The sequence below is a fragment of the Astatotilapia calliptera genome, chromosome 10, assembly GCF_964374335.1.
Source record: "Astatotilapia calliptera chromosome 10, fAstCal68.1, whole genome shotgun sequence".
NCBI classification, from domain to species: Eukaryota; Metazoa; Chordata; class Actinopteri; order Cichliformes; family Cichlidae; genus Astatotilapia; species Astatotilapia calliptera.
In genome coordinates, this window is record NC_137431.1 from 20,390,447 (window position 1) to 20,408,387 (window position 17,941).

At 42.2% G+C, this 17,941-nt stretch overlaps 1 protein-coding gene and 1 long non-coding RNA gene across 2 annotated transcripts; both read left to right on the forward strand.

The window, feature by feature from the left end:
* Positions 1-2,715: 2,715 nt before the first annotated feature.
* Positions 2,716-10,735, forward strand: LOC113030991 (uncharacterized). The gene is made up of 2 exons (XR_003273671.2): positions 2,716-3,007; positions 10,345-10,735. It is a non-coding gene; the product is annotated as an uncharacterized LOC113030991 (long non-coding RNA).
* A 5,171-nt stretch (positions 10,736-15,906) lies between these two features.
* trarg1b (trafficking regulator of GLUT4 (SLC2A4) 1b) lies at positions 15,907-17,940 on the forward strand. Its single transcript, XM_026182443.2, has 3 exons — positions 15,907-16,688; positions 16,842-16,968; positions 17,058-17,940. The coding sequence occupies exons 1-3, from the start codon at positions 16,290-16,292 to the stop codon at positions 17,069-17,071; spliced, it is 540 nt and encodes a 179-aa protein (XP_026038228.1). The 5' UTR covers positions 15,907-16,289; the 3' UTR covers positions 17,072-17,940.
* Position 17,941: the final 1 nt, after the last annotated feature.

Consider the following 17,941-nt stretch of genomic DNA (forward strand, 5'->3'; position numbering starts at 1 on the left):
CACTTTAACCTTCCTATTAATTTCCAAGTAGCTAATTTTGGCCCCCGGGCGCTATGCTTGGTCTGCTCTTAAACGCTAAACGCAGCAGTGCTAAAAATAGACTCAGTGCTGGATTTCAAGCGGGTCTGTCCTGGTTCTGCATTTCCCCCACATATCTGTGATCTTCCAACAAGAACTACAGGAGGAAAAGGGACAAACCATCTGCTGAGTCACAGAGGACACGTAGCATTTATGCATGCAGTGGTGACAAAGTTCAGAGTGAGACGCGATAGAAAGGTTTTTAAAGTCCTCTTTTTCCAAACGACACTGTTGGAACTGTCAAAAATAAAAACACTTTTAAAAAAACAGGATTGCATAAATGAGCAAGCAAAACTGATAAATCATGGGCAAAACAACAAAAGAGATCAAGTTTCCACAGCTAAACACATGAAACACGTGAACCACCTTTGACCCAGAATATTACATTTTCCACTTCTAGGTCATGTGACTGTGTTACATTTCATGCGTTTTGACCCATGCCTCTGTCACGTCTTGCGCTGGTGTGCTTACACTCTGGCTGCGGTGGAGGAAGATGTGACTCGCGTGCTTCTCCATCTGGTGCAGACATAATTACACAAACAGATTTTTACATGCAGTAAGTGCACTGGCATCTGCTTGTGAGGCCACTGTCAACAACAGCTCAAGTGCTTTTACAAACATGACAAGTTAGATTTTTTTTGAAGGTGCATTAAATAAATCACAATCCTGTAACAGTAGGTGTTTTACAGATGAGAGTTCATTACTGGTATTCCCCCAGGCACTCTAGACATGTATAGCAGTTTTCAGAGAGCACTTAGATCATTTTATATGCTGAACAGGGTTATTCTGTGTTAAATATATATCTGGGCTGGATTTCTACCTAAAATAATTATTTATGGCATACTCAACACTGGGAGTGGCACAGTAGATTGGCTTTTCTTTGTTTCCAATGCTGATAGCATTTCCCAAAAAATATCTGAGTGGTAGGTCACTATGGTCTTGTAGGAACTCATGAAGAATTTGGGAATTTACAGGGGTCAAAATCATCTTAATACACCTTACTCATATTCTGTGGGAAACGCTGTTCTAAAAATATTCATGAAAAAGGAAGAAGACATTTGAAAGTGGCCTTGTGAGGATTTGCTGCGTGTCCTCAGTGTGTCAGGTGACAGTGAGGAAGCAGCTTTTCAAACTGCACCAACCTTAAAGCTGCAGAGTGACAAGCCCAGGTTCACGGGAGAGAGACAGAAAGAAGCAAGGACTGAGAAGCAGTCACTGCTGCGTGAGCGTCTGTGTGCGTCAGCACTGAGAGGGTAACTAATTCATCTCGACCTGCTGATGTCTCCGGAGGCCTCTTGCAGACTCGTATTAATAGAACAACAGCACAACTTTTGTGCAAATAGTTGTCTGTCAAAAGTGGAATCCTGCTTAATCAGCACTAACACTGAATTGTTCACATTTCGACGGGTCATGATTCCTGTTCTTCCAGAGAGTTAAACTGAGGCAGAAGTGTAGCATAGCTTTTAAATCTTTTTTTTCTCCAATATGAGAATAGTTCCTGCACAACAAGGTTTGTGGATTTATTGGGGTAATCGGGCTTCTGGAAAGAGACGCTGCTTTTAAATGTATTTTTGTTGCATTGAGCAGAACAAGGCATGTGCTCTCCGGTTCCACTATATCCAAGAGAAGACACAAAAACTGGGAATCTCAAACCAACAAAATCTGGGATCAACAGTCCTGCCAGTCAGGGGGGAAGAAAGGTTTTTAGGTAAACTGTAGCTTTAAAACTTTAAACTTATGGTAAGTGCTTATCAAATTATGCTTTTTATAAAAATGTGATAGCATTTCATAACACAGCCCATTAGGAATTAAATGGAATTTCACTGTATTTTGTTCTGAAATTACAGAGCAATGATATTTAACAGTATATTTTACATTACAATAAAAGGGTAGCAATTCAAGTTTTTACAGGAAAGAAAAAAAATAGTTAAACTATAGGTAATTTTAAGTCGTGCACAAGTTCTAGGTAATTTGGTGGAAAACCCAAACAACGTTTCTCCATCTGTAAATTTTGCATTATGACGTATTACCCGCTGCCAAGTATTCATAGGTAATTAGTAATTATATTGTTATTTCTAAAAGGGAATTACACCGTTAGTCACAGACCAGAAAAAAACTGCCTGAAGTTTCAATAACTGTCGTGTCGAGTGCAAAAAGAAATGTGATGATTTTGAGCATCAAATGTGAGGACTTCGTCATTTACTGTCCTAATTGGGTCTTTTTGTTTGTAATTAAACACATTAAACAATTAATTCATCATTGCACTATTTCCAATAACCTATTAGCTGCACTGTCATATGGAATCCGCCCACTCAACAAACAGTAGTAAATGCATAAGTAATGATAATCTAATGGAAAGCGTGTCGTGTAATACAGCATGTGTGACAGCATCTATATAGTACTTATGTGCGTGTTTTCTACTTTAGGCAGGGAAATAAAACCTGACGTTTTAACGTGAGTTACTACAAACAGGTCAATCTGCTGTCTCACGGCATGCACTTGTCTTGCGTGTACACGTCAGATCCGTGCAGGTTTTGACGTCCGTTTCTCGTGCAGGCCCACGTCATCACGCTGCCAGCTGATCGGAGTGGGAAGCCGGGTGTGTGTCTCGCCTGGGTGTGTGTGAGAGTGAAAGAGAGAGAGAGAGAGGCAGAGAGACACAGAAAGAGAGAGAAGGTGGGGGGGGGCAGGAGTTGTGTAAAAGGGGCTGAAGTCCTGCGCTGTCTTCTCCGCTGCTGCTGCTGCTGTGTGCTCCACACACTTAAACGCTGTCAAACGTTTCCGTAGCGCGGACGCAAATTTTTTCCACAGACAGCGACACACCCAGGCGGACTCCGCCGAGCAGTGGGCGAGGCAGCCTGAACTCCGCCGGACCGTTCAAGACGTGCCGGAGCGGGCAGGAGCGACCCGGCTGCTGTTGGTGGTCAAGGTGGGGCGTATTACTCAGTGTGTGTGTTTCTGCTGGCTGAATGCTTGCTCTTGTCAGCCTGGTTTAGCCTTTGGCGGCTTGATGACCCAGTTTACGTGGAAATGGCAAATGGGGATGCGTCCTTCTCATACTTTATTCAAGTGTAATTCACCCCTGCTGCGGGTTTTCCGCGAATCGGCGTCGTCAGATTGAGGAGGGCATGGATTTGATGTTTTAGGAGTTCTGGTTGTGAAGGCCTGTGTGTGTGTGTGTGTGTGTGTGTGTGTGTGTGTGTGTGTGTGTGTGTGTGTGTGTGTGTGTGTGTGTGTGTGTGTGTGTGTGTGAGAGAGAGAGAGAGAGCGAGAGAGAGAGAGAGAGAGAGAGAGAGCAGGCCCTCTAACACAGGGGAGCTCATAGGATTTATGAGCACCTTAGAAATCTGACATTTCATTTAAAAAAAAAAAAAAGAAAAAAAAAAAAAGAAATCTGACATTTGGCCATCCCACCATAAGAACTTAATTTCCATAGGTGGGCAAGAGCTTTCCATTTATTTTATTTATTTACAGCCAGCAGCTGTAATACTGCATAAATGTGCAAATATTATATTAGTCATCTTTAGTCCTACATTAATACAGAAGAGAGCAAAAAAAGCCTCTACAAGCACACAGACAGCCTTAGTGAAAATGTTCAGAGCTGTTGTTTTTTTGTTTTTTTTAATTAATATTGATGTTTAACACGTCTGCCATGAGTGTAAAACTAAAGCGCATCCATCCAAATCAAAAGCTGGATTTGGAGGCTACAGCAACATGTCTGCGTTAAAACTTCACATTAAAAAGTGTCAGCACTCAAAGCCTTTTTAAAATCTGCTGAGTTCATAGCAGGCCAAGGAAAAAGCCTGCGCTCAAGTAGGGGATAGGTGAAAACCAGGATAACCGAGGCCGAGTCATTTCTCAGAAATGCAGTGACACCCGCCGTCATCTGGCACAGATGGGAAGATTCTTCAAGTGGAAGATGAGTTTATAAACACGACTTTGTAACTCTGGATGTTTATAAGGAGCAGGATAACATTCTTTAAGCTGCTGACGCAACAAAGCGTATGTAGGCCTTGCTGCCCAGGCCCTCCAGTCTCCTCATCTCATATATATATATATATATATATATATATGTATATGTATAGGGTTTCCCTTCAGCCTGCCTCATTTGTATAAAACATCTTAAAAGCAAAGTGCAAATATGCATGGGATAAATGGTTAGAGGGCAAAGCTTGCTGTAGTGTCTGTTACATCGATGGAGAATGTCTTACATAATTGTGCAGCCAGAGTTCAGTGTGCCGGTAGGAATGCGCAATAGACTGTCACGAGCTGCATTTGTGCCATTGCAACCCAGAGTGTGACATAAGCTGCCCTGTCAGTGAGAATCACATGGCAATGACAAGATGTCCGTTAAAAAGCAACTCATCTGTGTTGTTTCCTTTGCATCCAGGCAAAAAAGAAAAGAAAGAAAGGAAAAAAAGCAACCTCCCCCTGTGCTGTGTTGCTGCCTTCATTTGCAGAAGTGAAGCCATCTTGCTCAACTTGGGCTACACCCTTCATTCCTACTGCGTGCCTTGTAAAGGGAGGATGGGGCAAGAAGGGATGTGTTATGTAGGTTCACTAAAGAAAAAAGAAAGAAAAGATCCAGCGCTTTAAAACAAAATGGCACAGACTGCCTGAGGACAGGCTTACAGGCCTCATGCTGCACATTACCATTTCCAGGCAGTGTCATGAATTCAGAGTGGCATTCAGACACTCCTGTTAGCAAATAAAACAGCCTACACTCCTTATTCGTGGTGATCTCAGGGTTAAAGTCAGATAGCCTTTAAAGTCCGGCAAACGGAGATCAGCAGAGTGTAAGAACGGGCCCTCTGCTCTATGAAGAGCGCTGCCAAAGCCACCGCCCTTTCTCTGTCTTTGTCCCCATTCCCAGTCTGAAATGTTCACTCTGTATTACAGACTACAATCTGGGACAGTAAACACTCTCAAGCAGGGCCACACCCACAGCAAAGGAATGCACCTGAATTGATATATGCAACAGATGCATAACGTTTAATTATCCTCCGTTTTCAGTCACTGAGGTGTAGCAGCATTCAAACCCCCGTCGCTGTCTCTCCAAACGTGGAGATAACTGCAGCAAAGTCACAGTCATGATCGAAGTAATCTTATCTCGACCCTGAGCGTAGAGGTCAAAGAAGTAGGCTCAAAGCATGGTAAGAGGTCTCTGTCTGTCTCACCTAGTCTCAACTTTGCACTGTATGTTTTTGTGTTTTCTCTTCCTCACCTTCAGCAAAATGTCCCACCCACATATCATGTAACTTCTCTTCTCTTCTCTTCTCTTCTCTTCTCTTTCTGTTTAGCATAATTGTGGGCTAAAGTCTGATAAGAAAACCTCCTAAAGAGTTAAAATGTCAGCAGTTCCTCGGTTTGTACATGGTCCATTTACACCGTCCTGTTTACAACCATCATTTCTATTTCACGTCCTGCCCATTCAACTCCACTGTGTTTTTCCTTTTTCTTATCCCATTTTGCTGTGGCAGAGAATGCACATCGACGGTCCCAGATAAACTCAATCCTTTTTGTATTAGGCTGTTTGTTATCTGTATATAAGCCTGTCTCAAGGCCTTCGACAAAACCCCCCGGTTCTGTCTGCCTCCCTTTCTTGGATGATGCAGCCAGAAATAAAGAGAAGGGGGTGGGGAGGGTCAAACCTGACAGTGAAGCCTCAGCCTGGACAGTCCAGATGTAGATGAGTAGAGAGACAGGCGATGGGTAAGGAACAGAGCGATGGAAAAAAAGGAGTGGAGGAGACTATGCGAGCCCACAGCAGCCAGATGGAATTTCTAACATACGCAGCAGGAATGTCAGGAATGCAGGACAGTCTGATCTGACCAAGGGAGAGGGTGGAGAGGACAGACGAGTCAGGAAAGACAAAAAAAAGAAGAAGAAGTGGAGATATAGGAAAGAGTGGCACAGCAAAAGAGCCGGGAGACTCAACACTGGCTGGCTTTGTTAACATAAAAATACAGAGTCACTTTTCGTGGAGGGAGTGGCACGCGATGGAACAAATAAGCAATTCAGTTTCAATTTTGACGCTGTGGCAGTCATAGTGAACAGTTAACACTGCGAGTACTCCTGAGGGTGGCCCGGGGACTCGTACTGCACGTCCTCTTCACTGACTTCATTCAGAAACTTTTTTCCTAACTGCTAGGGGCTTGTTTCCAGAGATGCCAGTGTCAGTTTGTCAGTCTGTCATTCTGTTGATCCCGCACTTCCGCAAAGCCTGCAGTACAACAGCTGGCATGAAACTTGATGCGTGCATGCTAAGACGATAAAGTAAGGTGGTGAAAATTACTTTGGCTAAACGTCAGCACATTTACATTGTCACTGAGTGCCTTTAAACATAATGGTTTTAGTTTTTACTCTTATGAAAGACCATGGACCCCGCACACATTAAGAGGAGTCAGACTAGAATGAAAGTTGCTCAGTTGCACCTATGGTCCAAACTCACTGACTAGCATAATTTGTGACTGAGTTATTGGCCAATTCCCACACAACTGGATAATCCTACTTCCTGTCTCTTAGATTAGAATGACTATACTGGCCATTCTAAGACCACATAGTACAAAATGGACTTCATTTTTCATTCAATGTGACGTGAAAGTAGTGATTAAGCCCATAAAGTCAAAAAGAAAGCGTTGCAAAGTTCAGAAGTGGACGGCTGTTTTCCCCATAGAGTTCAATTGAACTAGAAGTGTTTTTGAAACCAGAGAAGTCGCCCTCTATCGGCCATTAAAATAATGCAGGTTTGAGACACTATCGTGTTGGCTTCACTTTTTAGACCTGGAAGATTCACCCATCTTTTATGCTTTTATGTCATTAAAATCATCAGTTGAGCTGATGGAGAGCATGTGCACAGGACTCCTGCCAGCCTAGCTCACACGTTTCTTGTGGGTTTCCTAAACACAGAAATGGAATAAAAGAAAATAGATATATGCCTTCTAGTCTTTCCAAATGTTATTAACCCCAATTGATCAAATTCAGATAATATGCTGAAGTTACAGCGCAACCTAGCGCTGGTCCTAAGGCTTTCTGTTAAAGGAATTCCACAAAGTGAGTTGCAGCAACGTGGCAACCAGAGACCACAGAAAATCAGCTAGAAACCTAATTCAAGAGATGCGGGCAAAATTACTGCTCATGACACAAAGTGGTTGGGTTAAACTTTCTCCACTTTAAGCTCCTGAAAGTGAAGGACACCTTTGACTGAAATATGTCAGGCTAATAAATAGAGGGCTACCTAGTGAACTGAAGCCTGTTCAGTACCCCAGTGATGATGACCAGCAACAAATACTAATGAGGGAACTTTTCATCTAGTGCACTGTCTCCACAGTTCTTATGGCGAGTGAGTGAATTTGCCTGCGATTGTCATGATAGCTGCTACATTTTGCAAATGTTTCCAACTGGTTCCACCTCTGACCATGCATGCTAAATTCTCCTAATGCGATGACGTCACTTTAACACTGATAACCATCAAACAATAATGGTACAACGCATGTAACACCGACTCGTGTTTAGCTAAAATCACTGGTAGCATTTAACATTTAGCATTTAGCTAGCATTGGTGCTCAGGATGTATCCTCCTGCTGCTGATTCATTCTCAGTGAATACACTTGCGCACTTGGAGAACGTGGTTGGTTTTGTTTCCTGGAGGCCAACTACAGCACAGCACTAATTAAAAGTCCTCTGTACCCCTAAAGAAAAATCAACTCCCCCCAGCGGCTATTGTATCTGTAAAACTGATGATTGCACAATTTAAGTTGCACAAAACGTCTTTCATGACCTTTTCTGCAGTGGAATTTAGTATCTATAAAACAATTGAAGGGCTTAGGAAAGCCATTAAATGGTCATGAAAAATAAATGCGAAGTCCACAGGTGGGGACAAAATGGAAGCAAACCAGGAAGAAGGAAGGCTTTTCTTTGCAATCGTCGCACTGCGTCACACCAGTCACATTGAATGTTTCATTTTAAATAAACAAATCAGACTGTTTACAAAAAAAGATAAGCTCGGGGTGTGGAGGTCAGCAATAATGTCAAATACTGAATCCTGAGAGATGGGGGCTGGGGTAGGGGGCACAGAGAGCCTAACTCCTGAAAGAGAGCAAAGGTGAAAGTCCTTTCTTTAAGATTCAAATGAACTAAAACCATTTCTGAGTAAATAAAGTAATCAGATGCCGTCTTTTTAAATCAAATATCTGACGCAGAATTGGGAGGGTACTTAAAAAAAAAGATAATACACTTCATTCCTGATACTTTTACCAGTGCACGTCATCGACGAGTCAGAACAGGCAGGCTGCTGACTCACCCACTTCAGAAAAAAATCTGACGTTTGACATGAGCATATCTGTCCTAGTGGCTGGTTTTCTGTGCACACCCAGTAGATTTCATGTCAAAGCTCTGTGCATGCATAGAAATGACCCCTCAACTTGATGTTTGAGTAAAATCCAACTCAGTTTGAGGCAAAATGATTTCTACCCATGACCACGTCTCTGGCATTTTCATAAATCTTGCTGATTGAGACCCGCACAGCCCCACCGTGCACAGTCCACAGGGCCGTGAACCACCTGAGATTATTCTTGCCCTCCTTACAGCAGGAATGTGCAGCATGTGTTACTCATCGTCGACGGGAGAAGTGGAGCATGTCCTCAGTATCTTAAGATCAACACAAAATTGCATTCTTTGAAGGCTAGAAAAACACTGAGCTACTTTACTTCGCATGTGTTTGGCTGCAAGTGGTTAGTTTTCAAACTCTCTGCATGTGTATTTACTTCTTTGCATCAGCTCGAAACGCTTTCCAAGCCCTCGGGTCTGCATTGGAGTGAAATTCAGAAATAAGTTACAAACTGTCAAAATTAAAAAGGAGAAGAAATAAAAATGTGGGGTAAAGACTAGAGCCAGTGTATTTACTCGGTAGTGCTGCATAAAGTGAAGTCAAGGCGGATGCATGTTTTTGGTTATGGCAAACCATTGTTTGGCCATTCACCCAAAACTACAAAGTAGATCTACAAAGTTCAGTAGGATTCAACCATTCCTATAAAGCAAAAAAAAAAAAAAGTATATTTAGAGAGTTTCTAACTACTGAAAATACTTCTTTTGTTTCTGGCAATAGCTGTCATCTGGTCAGAAGATGCGTACCCCGAATATCTGAGTCGATTGATTATGACATTTGTTTTCTCAAATGAGTGTCATCTGGGTAACGTGAAAACAGCGAAAAAATCTGGCACACACTATTTGATAGACTGTACATAAAAGATGGCTGTCACACAATTGTTAGTGAAGTCATGTGGGAAACCTTAAGCAGTGGGTTTTGCAGTCACAGTTGTGTTTTAACAGCAAACATGACATTAGAAGCCAAAGTACTGTGGGTTTAATCTCTTTTGGGTAAGGGGACTAAGACTTGAAAAAAGTTATTAAGGCTGTAAATTCATGAGAAAAAGTATTACTATCATCATAGAAAAGGAAGCAAAGAATTATTTTTCCACAGACTTTAACACTGTTGCACTTCTTTTTTCATAGCCAGTGGATCTGCCCCCTCTGGCCATTAGAAAAAATGCAGCTTTACTGGACGCTACATCCATCTTCTATATACAGTCAATCGCCTGGACCATGCTTCTAGCAAGGCTGGAAAATTCTGTTTAGTTACTTTAATTTAGATATGAATCTTATCTTTGTTAGTTAACCTGCTTAAACCACGTAGTCAGCTGTACAGTTACAACATACCACTAGGTTAGATGACAGCTCTAATTTAGATGAGTTATAGTACAGGTGTTCTCTGGAACACCCAAACTTTTTTAAAACTTCAAAAACAAATATTTCTTTGGACTTCTGCAGGGTCTCTTCTCTCTTGTACGGGCTGTCTGCTCCTATTCAGCGCTTCTCGCTCATCCTTTGTAACCACGGTAACTGACAAAATTTCTTTTTTTTTCTCGTTCAGGAGGCTGCTCTCTGAATGCGAGCATCCTGTAACTAAAAGAATGTCTAAGAATTTCTCGCTGGCACTGTATATCGTGCAGAGGCAGCTGAGCCGCTGATCCGCTTGTCCATCCTGGTGATCTGACGCATGATCTTGTGTGCATCTCCCCGGGCACTTTTTTTCCTTTGCATATCAGCTCACTTCACCCACTTACTCACAGCTGATTGCACACACTGTGATTCGACTGCACCCACTTACTGTACGTGTGTGACTGGCTGTATGCCACCTCATGCCCACGCTACTAAAGCAGGGAGTTTGTAGGGGAAGTTAAACAATCTTTTCTTCTCTTTCTGCAGAAATACATGCACCTAAAGCCAGAGGAAGAAAGAGGAAGGAGTCACCATTTGCGCCTTAAAGCGGATTGTGCATCACTGCAGGCTCTCTCACGCTCGCCGGCTTCATACCAGCTGATGCACAGCAGTTCTTCACTGGCAAGCTTTATGTTTCTGTACACATGCTAAAGCTGCCAGCTGAAGAACTGCTCTGGCCAGCTCTGCTCCCGGAAGGCTCAAGAAGAGGAAGCAGATGACGGGTGATGGGAATTTGGCTGAAGAGGACTTTTATAACCTGTAAGATTGGACCAGAAACATTGTATAGATTATAGGCAGACATGTTATCCTTTTCCCACCAAAAACTGCTTGAATTGTGTTTTTTATGTCTTTTAATAAAGCACAAAATATTTTCTCAGATGTGTTGTTGCAGTCACGCTATAGACAATAAAGTGCATACCAGCACTGCATGTTCTCTCGTCCAAAAATAACAGCACACTCACAGAGAGGCACATGACTACGCAAAAATGTGTCACACCTAATGGCTTTTAAGTATCTGCTGATCCCATCAAAGGATCAGAGTAAATTAAGATGCTCTTTAAATGCTAAATTGTCAAAGCAAATTGGTTTCAGATCTGCAATAACTGCCCGGTCTTTGTTCTCATGTTAAGTCAACACGATGGCATTCAGTCAGGACTGTTTGTACCCAATTGGATTGCTGTTACATATAAACCAGAAAGAGAAGAGAAAAAAACTTCCCTAATGTCTGTTGTTCAGAGCCTAAAGGCATCACCAGCTGCTTTAAGGAATTCCTTCACAGTGTGTTCAAGGGTGAACTCACACGATTGTCAAACTGGGAGAGGCCCTGAAATTGAAAAAACTATGTATAGTAGAGCAAACTACTTATTTTTTATGTAGAGGATAAAAATGTATAGTTGTTTCAGTTTTTCTTTCAGAGTTAGTAAGTTGATTAAAAACAAAAATCAGTCACATTATGTTGATGTAATTTTTCAGCAGTACTTCAAATATACATATGACTGGAAAGCACATTCAGCACATTTGGCAACTTTTTAAAGCTGAACGAGCTCCTGCGGTTTGTTGGGCTGAGAAATCCTGAGTATTTTGTTCCACGCTGACAAACAGGAATTTGAAAGACGAAAGTAGAAGTTGAGAGTTGTTAGCGCAAACAACTTGATGATCTTAGTGCAGTGTCATAAAATCACCACCAGATGTCAGGATGCTCTGCAAAAACTAACACGGCTGAGAGCGACGGGGAGCCTGATCTCACTGTAGGACAGATGTACACTGATGAGTCACCCATATAGTTTAAACAGTATTAATGAATTGCATCTTATTATGTTAGAAATTGCTAGAAGCAGATGATAGACGGAGAAGAGAGTAACTGTATGAGTCAGGAGTGGCATAGAAGGTATGTGAGGGTAGCATTTTTATTCCTCGTCCTCGTGTCCAAAATCTCGAGACAGAGTCTCACATTTTGATTGGTTCTCCAGGAGATCAGGTTAATCAGGTTTTTACCCAGCGCATGTGAAGGGGAGGCTTTTCGTTGTAGCTAGAAGAAGGTTATTCATAAGGAAAAGTTACAAGATAACGAAAGTGACGAGCTTTGCAGATTTCATCCACCATGACTGAAAATAGCGCACAGAAAATCAGGCGGCTCTATACTCCGAGAAACAGGAATTTTGTGTTTTTTAATTGCTATTTCTTTTAAGTTTTATTAGTTTTTATTTGTTATTTTTCAGATTTGCAAAGGGGGGTGGGGGTGCGCTGTGAAGTGTATGCGTCATAATTGGATAAAAATTGATTACATTGTCAAATGTGGCTCAAAAAAGTCTGCAAATCTATGGGTACGTCCAAACTGAAACCTAAAGCCTGCGGAAACCATGGTGAAATGAAATAAAAACAGGAGTATGTTAAGATTATCGCATGAGACCATAATAACAAATTTGAACTTCCTACTATCCTTATTGTATACTTAGCAAAAGCGCTGGAAATATATTTAGCCTGTACATGCTAAATGACAAACCAGTAACACGCACAATATGTTAATCTAAGAAGCTTGGAAAGACTAGCTGTCAAAAAACACAGTATTAGCTACACATTTATTTCTTGGTCACCCTGGAGGTGGTGCAGGACATGTATGAGAACAGCGAGTCAGAGGTGAGGTAAGCAGTAGGAGTGACAGATGGGTTCAGGGTGGGGATAGAATTATATCAGACATCGGCTCTGAGTCTCTTTTTGTTTGCAGCGGTGATGGAAGTCTTTGTGGAAGAAAGGCCTGGAGACGTGGAGGTATGGTCTGGAGAAAGGATGAATAAAAGTTAGTAGAAGCAAGACACATGTGTGTGAATGAGAGGGAGACAGGTGGAAATCAGAGGGTTGGTGTGACAGAAGACGACCCGAGGGATTTATATCATATTTTTTTGACACCATTGTTAGGTTATCTGCCATGAGCTGATCCAGTCAAATCTGTTTGCTCATTATACAGATTTATGTTTTTGCACAAGGTATGGAACTTTAAAACAGCATTAAGATATGATGTAAGGAAATCTCAGAAAGGTGTGAAAAAGTAAAGAAGTCATCAAACACTGACATATTTCTTTTTCATATTTCAACAACATTACAACTAGGGATGGGTATCGTTTAGGTTTTATCCGATACCGGTGCCAAATCGGTACTTTTGAAACGGTGCCGGTGCTTAAACGGTGCTCGAACCGGTGCTTAAAGAATGGAGAACACAAAATTTGTCCAAAAACCTCTCATGTTCAGCTGTTTTGTTTTTTTTTTGTAAAAAGATAACAATGTTAGCCTTTTCTGCAGCTATGGGGCATATATGGTATCACTCCTGGCTGGAAGCAGTGCTTAAACAATGGAAAAAAAACACAAACTTTGTCCAAAAACCTCTCATGTTCAGCTGTTTCCCACTTTTTCTTTGGTCATTTTAGCCTTTTTGTCCAGGGTGAAGGGAGTATCTGCCATCAAACAAGAGGACAGTCGCATGTAGCTATGATCATGTTTGCTAGTTCACCTTACCTGCATTAATGTAATAACGTGGTTAGCCTACTCAACGTAAATTACACTCGAACAACATTAAGCGACTCACGCAGAGAAGAACGGCTTCTGCTGCCATCATCATCCTCATCATTTCTGCTACACTGGCAGGGCTAGGGGCCAGGACTCTATTCTTCGGGTTTTTGGGGGATGTTGCTCCGGGTCCGATAACTGGCAACCCACCCGACGTGCACAGTGTGAGGTCTCGCAGCAAGCTATCAAATACGGCGCATTTCTGGGCTTTTTAAAAAAACGCTATGCATCGCCAGGTGTTTCATCGGATTCGAGGTGTTACAGTATCACAGTATCAGCTTAAAGCACTTGTTGCAGGCTGCTGAGTTTTCATATTTTGCTGTGAAGTACAGCCAGACTTTTGACCTCTTCGCCTTGGACATTTTTAATCTGTAGCTCTGCTCTAACTGAACGTACGTACCTGGCCCCGCCTACTATCCTCGGAAACGTAAAATGATTGGCTAGAAGTGTATCACAGCTCAGGAAAAAAAAGCACCGAAATAAAGCACCGAAATGTGCGCTGCTTTTCGGTCTGGTTACTACCGTTTATGTCAGAACCGGTGCCATCATGGCACCGGACACCGGTACCCATCCCTAATTACAACAGTGGATTATTAATGGAGATGCATCCATGTGCAAATACATGTTATTTTATAGGTGATCAACTTTTGGGTGATTAATCTAAGATAATGAAATTTTGATGACAATTTGTATCATATGAAGAGAAATGACTACATACTATAGTTAACTACACCTTCAAGGAACATTACTCTATTTTTACACTGTTTTCAGAGGGCTCTTTAGAATTTCTTTACAAGGTATATTCTATAAAACATGCAGTATGTCATGATTATTACATGATATTCTTACTGTTTGTACTGTGAAATGAATACAATCTGAATTCAAAAATAGTGTAATCATACATGCACATTCATAATATAATCTGTGTTAGACCCCTTAAATTAAGGTTAAAGTCAACACTTTGTGTTATGTTTGGACCCTACACCAATTTTCATTTATTGCACTGGCATACTTTTTATGACAAGTAACATTTTCAGTTTCAGTAATGAGTACATATACTCAAGTACCCTGATAAAAACACCTGTACATCATCTCCTGTCCAACCAGCCAATCATGTGGCACAGAATCCTGCAGCTATAGGTCAGAAGCTTAGCATGGGGACAGGATTATTAGCACCAATCTGATTTAAGTATTTCTCATTTTCCCATCAAGTCTGGATCAGGGGAATATCCAGACTTGATGGAGCTGACTGAAAAGCCACAATAACTCAGACATCTAATATTTACTACTGTGGTGAGCTGCCCAGAAACCATCTCTGGCTCACAGCATATATGTGTCTAGCAGCAAATGGGCTAACAGCAGGAAAGGTTCACATCAGGTTCCATTTCTGTGAACCAACAACCGAAATCTGAGGGTGCAGTGGGTCGACCGCACAGGTGAAGGCTGGCAAAACATTGCACTTCAGGATAAGCTCAGATTGCCAACAACATGAATCCATGAAGTCAACGTGCCTCATGTCAACAGTCCAGGCTTCTTTCCTGGCACACTCTGTGCCTCCGTAATAATTATGGCTTGAAATAAAAAGCCTATGAGTATTGCTGCAGACCATTTACATCCCTTAATGGAAGCGAAAGGGATACTTTCGGCATGATGCTGCACTGTTGAGTGAAACAAAAGTCATCTGCAGTGGTTTCGTCAACACGACAATGAGTTCAGTGTATTCTCCAATTACCAGCTGTGAGTCCAGTAGAAAACCTTTGGGACGTGATGCAGTGCAACAATAGACTCGAAGGAGCAATGTTCAGATGAAGAATCTGCATATTGTTATCATTTCTGATGAAGCACAATCACAAAAGCACATCTCCAACATCCTGTGGAATCCATGCCACCCAGATCCGAGGCTGTCTGGAGAGCAAATTGACGTCCTACCCATTAATAGCTTAGCATCCATAATAAGTGAACTGCTTGTGCTTCTATGGCAATGACACACACACACACACACACACACACACACACACACACACACACACACACACACACACACACACACACACACGCATATATTGCACATAGAACATTTCATTATATGCAAACTCAATGTGCTTAACACAGAACATAAAAAATAAAAGTATAAGATAAGACGTGAAAGCACTAGCACTTCGAGTATTGCTAATTTTATTTAAAAACACTTCAACTGATTCTTGACTGATCAGATGTTAAATTTGGGGAGCTCTTTGCAGGGATGCCGTTACAGGCTCTAATATGGCAGAATACAACCAGTGTCTGAGTCAGCAGGTGGTGTATGTGTTTAGAGGCTTGTGGTTCAATGTCCGCCCTGCTCCAGCTCCACTCATCTCTCTCCCCCACACACCCTCCATAGTGTTCGATATGCTGATCCAACTGCTGCCCCCATGCGCACATGGAAAGATGGAAAGCTTTTACGCACCGCGCGCGTTCACTTAAAACGGGTTTAGCTGTTGTTTCTGCATTGTCACACGCATCGCCTGGTGCATAAGTAGGCTTCGGCATTAGGGATGTGCTGTAGAAAAGTAGGGGATGCGGTAATACCTCACTACATAATACAGGGGGGTGGGGGTAAGAGACGAGACTTGCGTCCAGATGCTCACCGCCAACTAAACGTGAGAGAAGCTCAGACATCAATAACATCTCGCTCATCAATAAGAAATTTTGATGGAGTTGGACTGCTTAATTAAATAGGTTGCCTTTACGCTAGCTGAATTTGTAATATTTAATCTGATGACCCCCAATGGACAAGATCTGAAGGAAGAACTCTTCAGCGTCTCCATCCACAGGAAAGCGGCTCGGCCAGACAGAGAATCCGACTTGGAGATATTTCTTATCTTTCAGTGATGGCTATTAACACTGATGCTGCCTTTGGGAAAAGCGCCCTTGGCGAGAGGGAAGTTTCTATACCCACCGGCTTCCAGGACACGGAGAAGCTACTGAGCACAGCAACCACCGAGCCCACCGGGCAGAGCAACATCAAACCATCTGACTCTTTCTCCCTGAACATCAGAGGGAGTGTCCGCTCCCTGGATGCGGACCAGAACGGACACAGATCACCTCTTAAATCGGGCTCCGTTGGGCAACTGGCCCCACCCAGATCCTCGTCCCGGCTTTTCCTGGGACAGCTGCCCTCTCAGGTGCCACCGGGCACCGACCCCCCGAGTTACCTCTGGCTCGCCGTGCTGTCCTGTTTCTGTCCCGGCTGGCCGCTCAATATTTGTGCCTTGTGGTATGCAAATGTGGTGAGTGCCGCGCAGTTATTTAGCTTTTACTTTATCCATAGACATTTTTCTCCGTGCTTTAAATCACACTGTAAATCCAGGTGTTTTGCTACTGTTTTGCAACTGTGTTGCTCTTAAATTATTTATATTTTATCTCCTTCCATTTCCCGTTAGTCGAGGACTGTTCTCCAGACAGGGGATGCTGAGGGAGCGAGAAAGTATGGGCGTCTATCTATGTTACTCAGCGCCCTGGCAATGGTGCTGGGTGTGGCTGTGATCATCTTCGTAGCGGTTACAATAGGTATGCGAGGAAGAAATGGAACAAACACACAGAAATCTCAGTGTAACTCTGTGTATATCAACTTTTTCCTCTGTCTGTTTTGCTCTCAGAGATGCAGCAATGAAAAGTGGGATGAAAGGAGTCTTCTTTTACGTCATCTCAAATTTTCACACGAGGAAGGATGTCAATTTGACGATGAAAAAGCACAAACAAGACGAAGAGACTCTCAAGTACGACTTAATGTTTTGTTTTTGTTTGTTTTGTTTTCTGCTACGGACCTAAAAAAAAAAACAGAAAGAAAAAGAAAGAAGGGCAGGACATTTCTATTTTTCTGGCTACACTCATGCCCAATCACGTCAGAAACTCAGGATCTGAGGAAGAAAGATAAAAACTGCACTATTGTGTCAGGCTGTCAGTAACTATATTCTCATAGTCTAAACTAGTGGTGCACTCCTGCCTTGTGCAGACAGCTGGATAAAACTACAACTTGCAAATAAATTAAAAAAGAAAAAAACACATATGGGTTCACTAAACACAACAACAAATACACAAGATCAGAAAAAAAGGCATCAGTGCACTTCTAGTCCATGATGTCGTCACTGCCTGCCCTGTTTCTCAAAACTAAATATTAACAAAACATTAACTTTTTCTCCCATTTGAGAGTTTTGTGGCTGTAGGAAGACGTATAAGCTGTTTTCGTACATTGTTTACATGAATTTTAGGCACATGTCTATGTATCACAACAATGCCTTTCTGCAGTCATAGTGTGATATCTTGCTTTGCGTGCTGTCATAACTGAAATGACTCCTGTTTGGACTCTACTGAACCTCATTATGTTTACAATATACTGCAAGATATGAACGGGGCGGTTGCCCCCCTTGTATGCACCGATCTTGGCACTCTGATGTTCATGTTTATACATTTATACTGTATGACTGGTTTACTGTGCCATAGTTCTGCATGTCTGAAATAAAGCTGAATGAGCATGACCAAG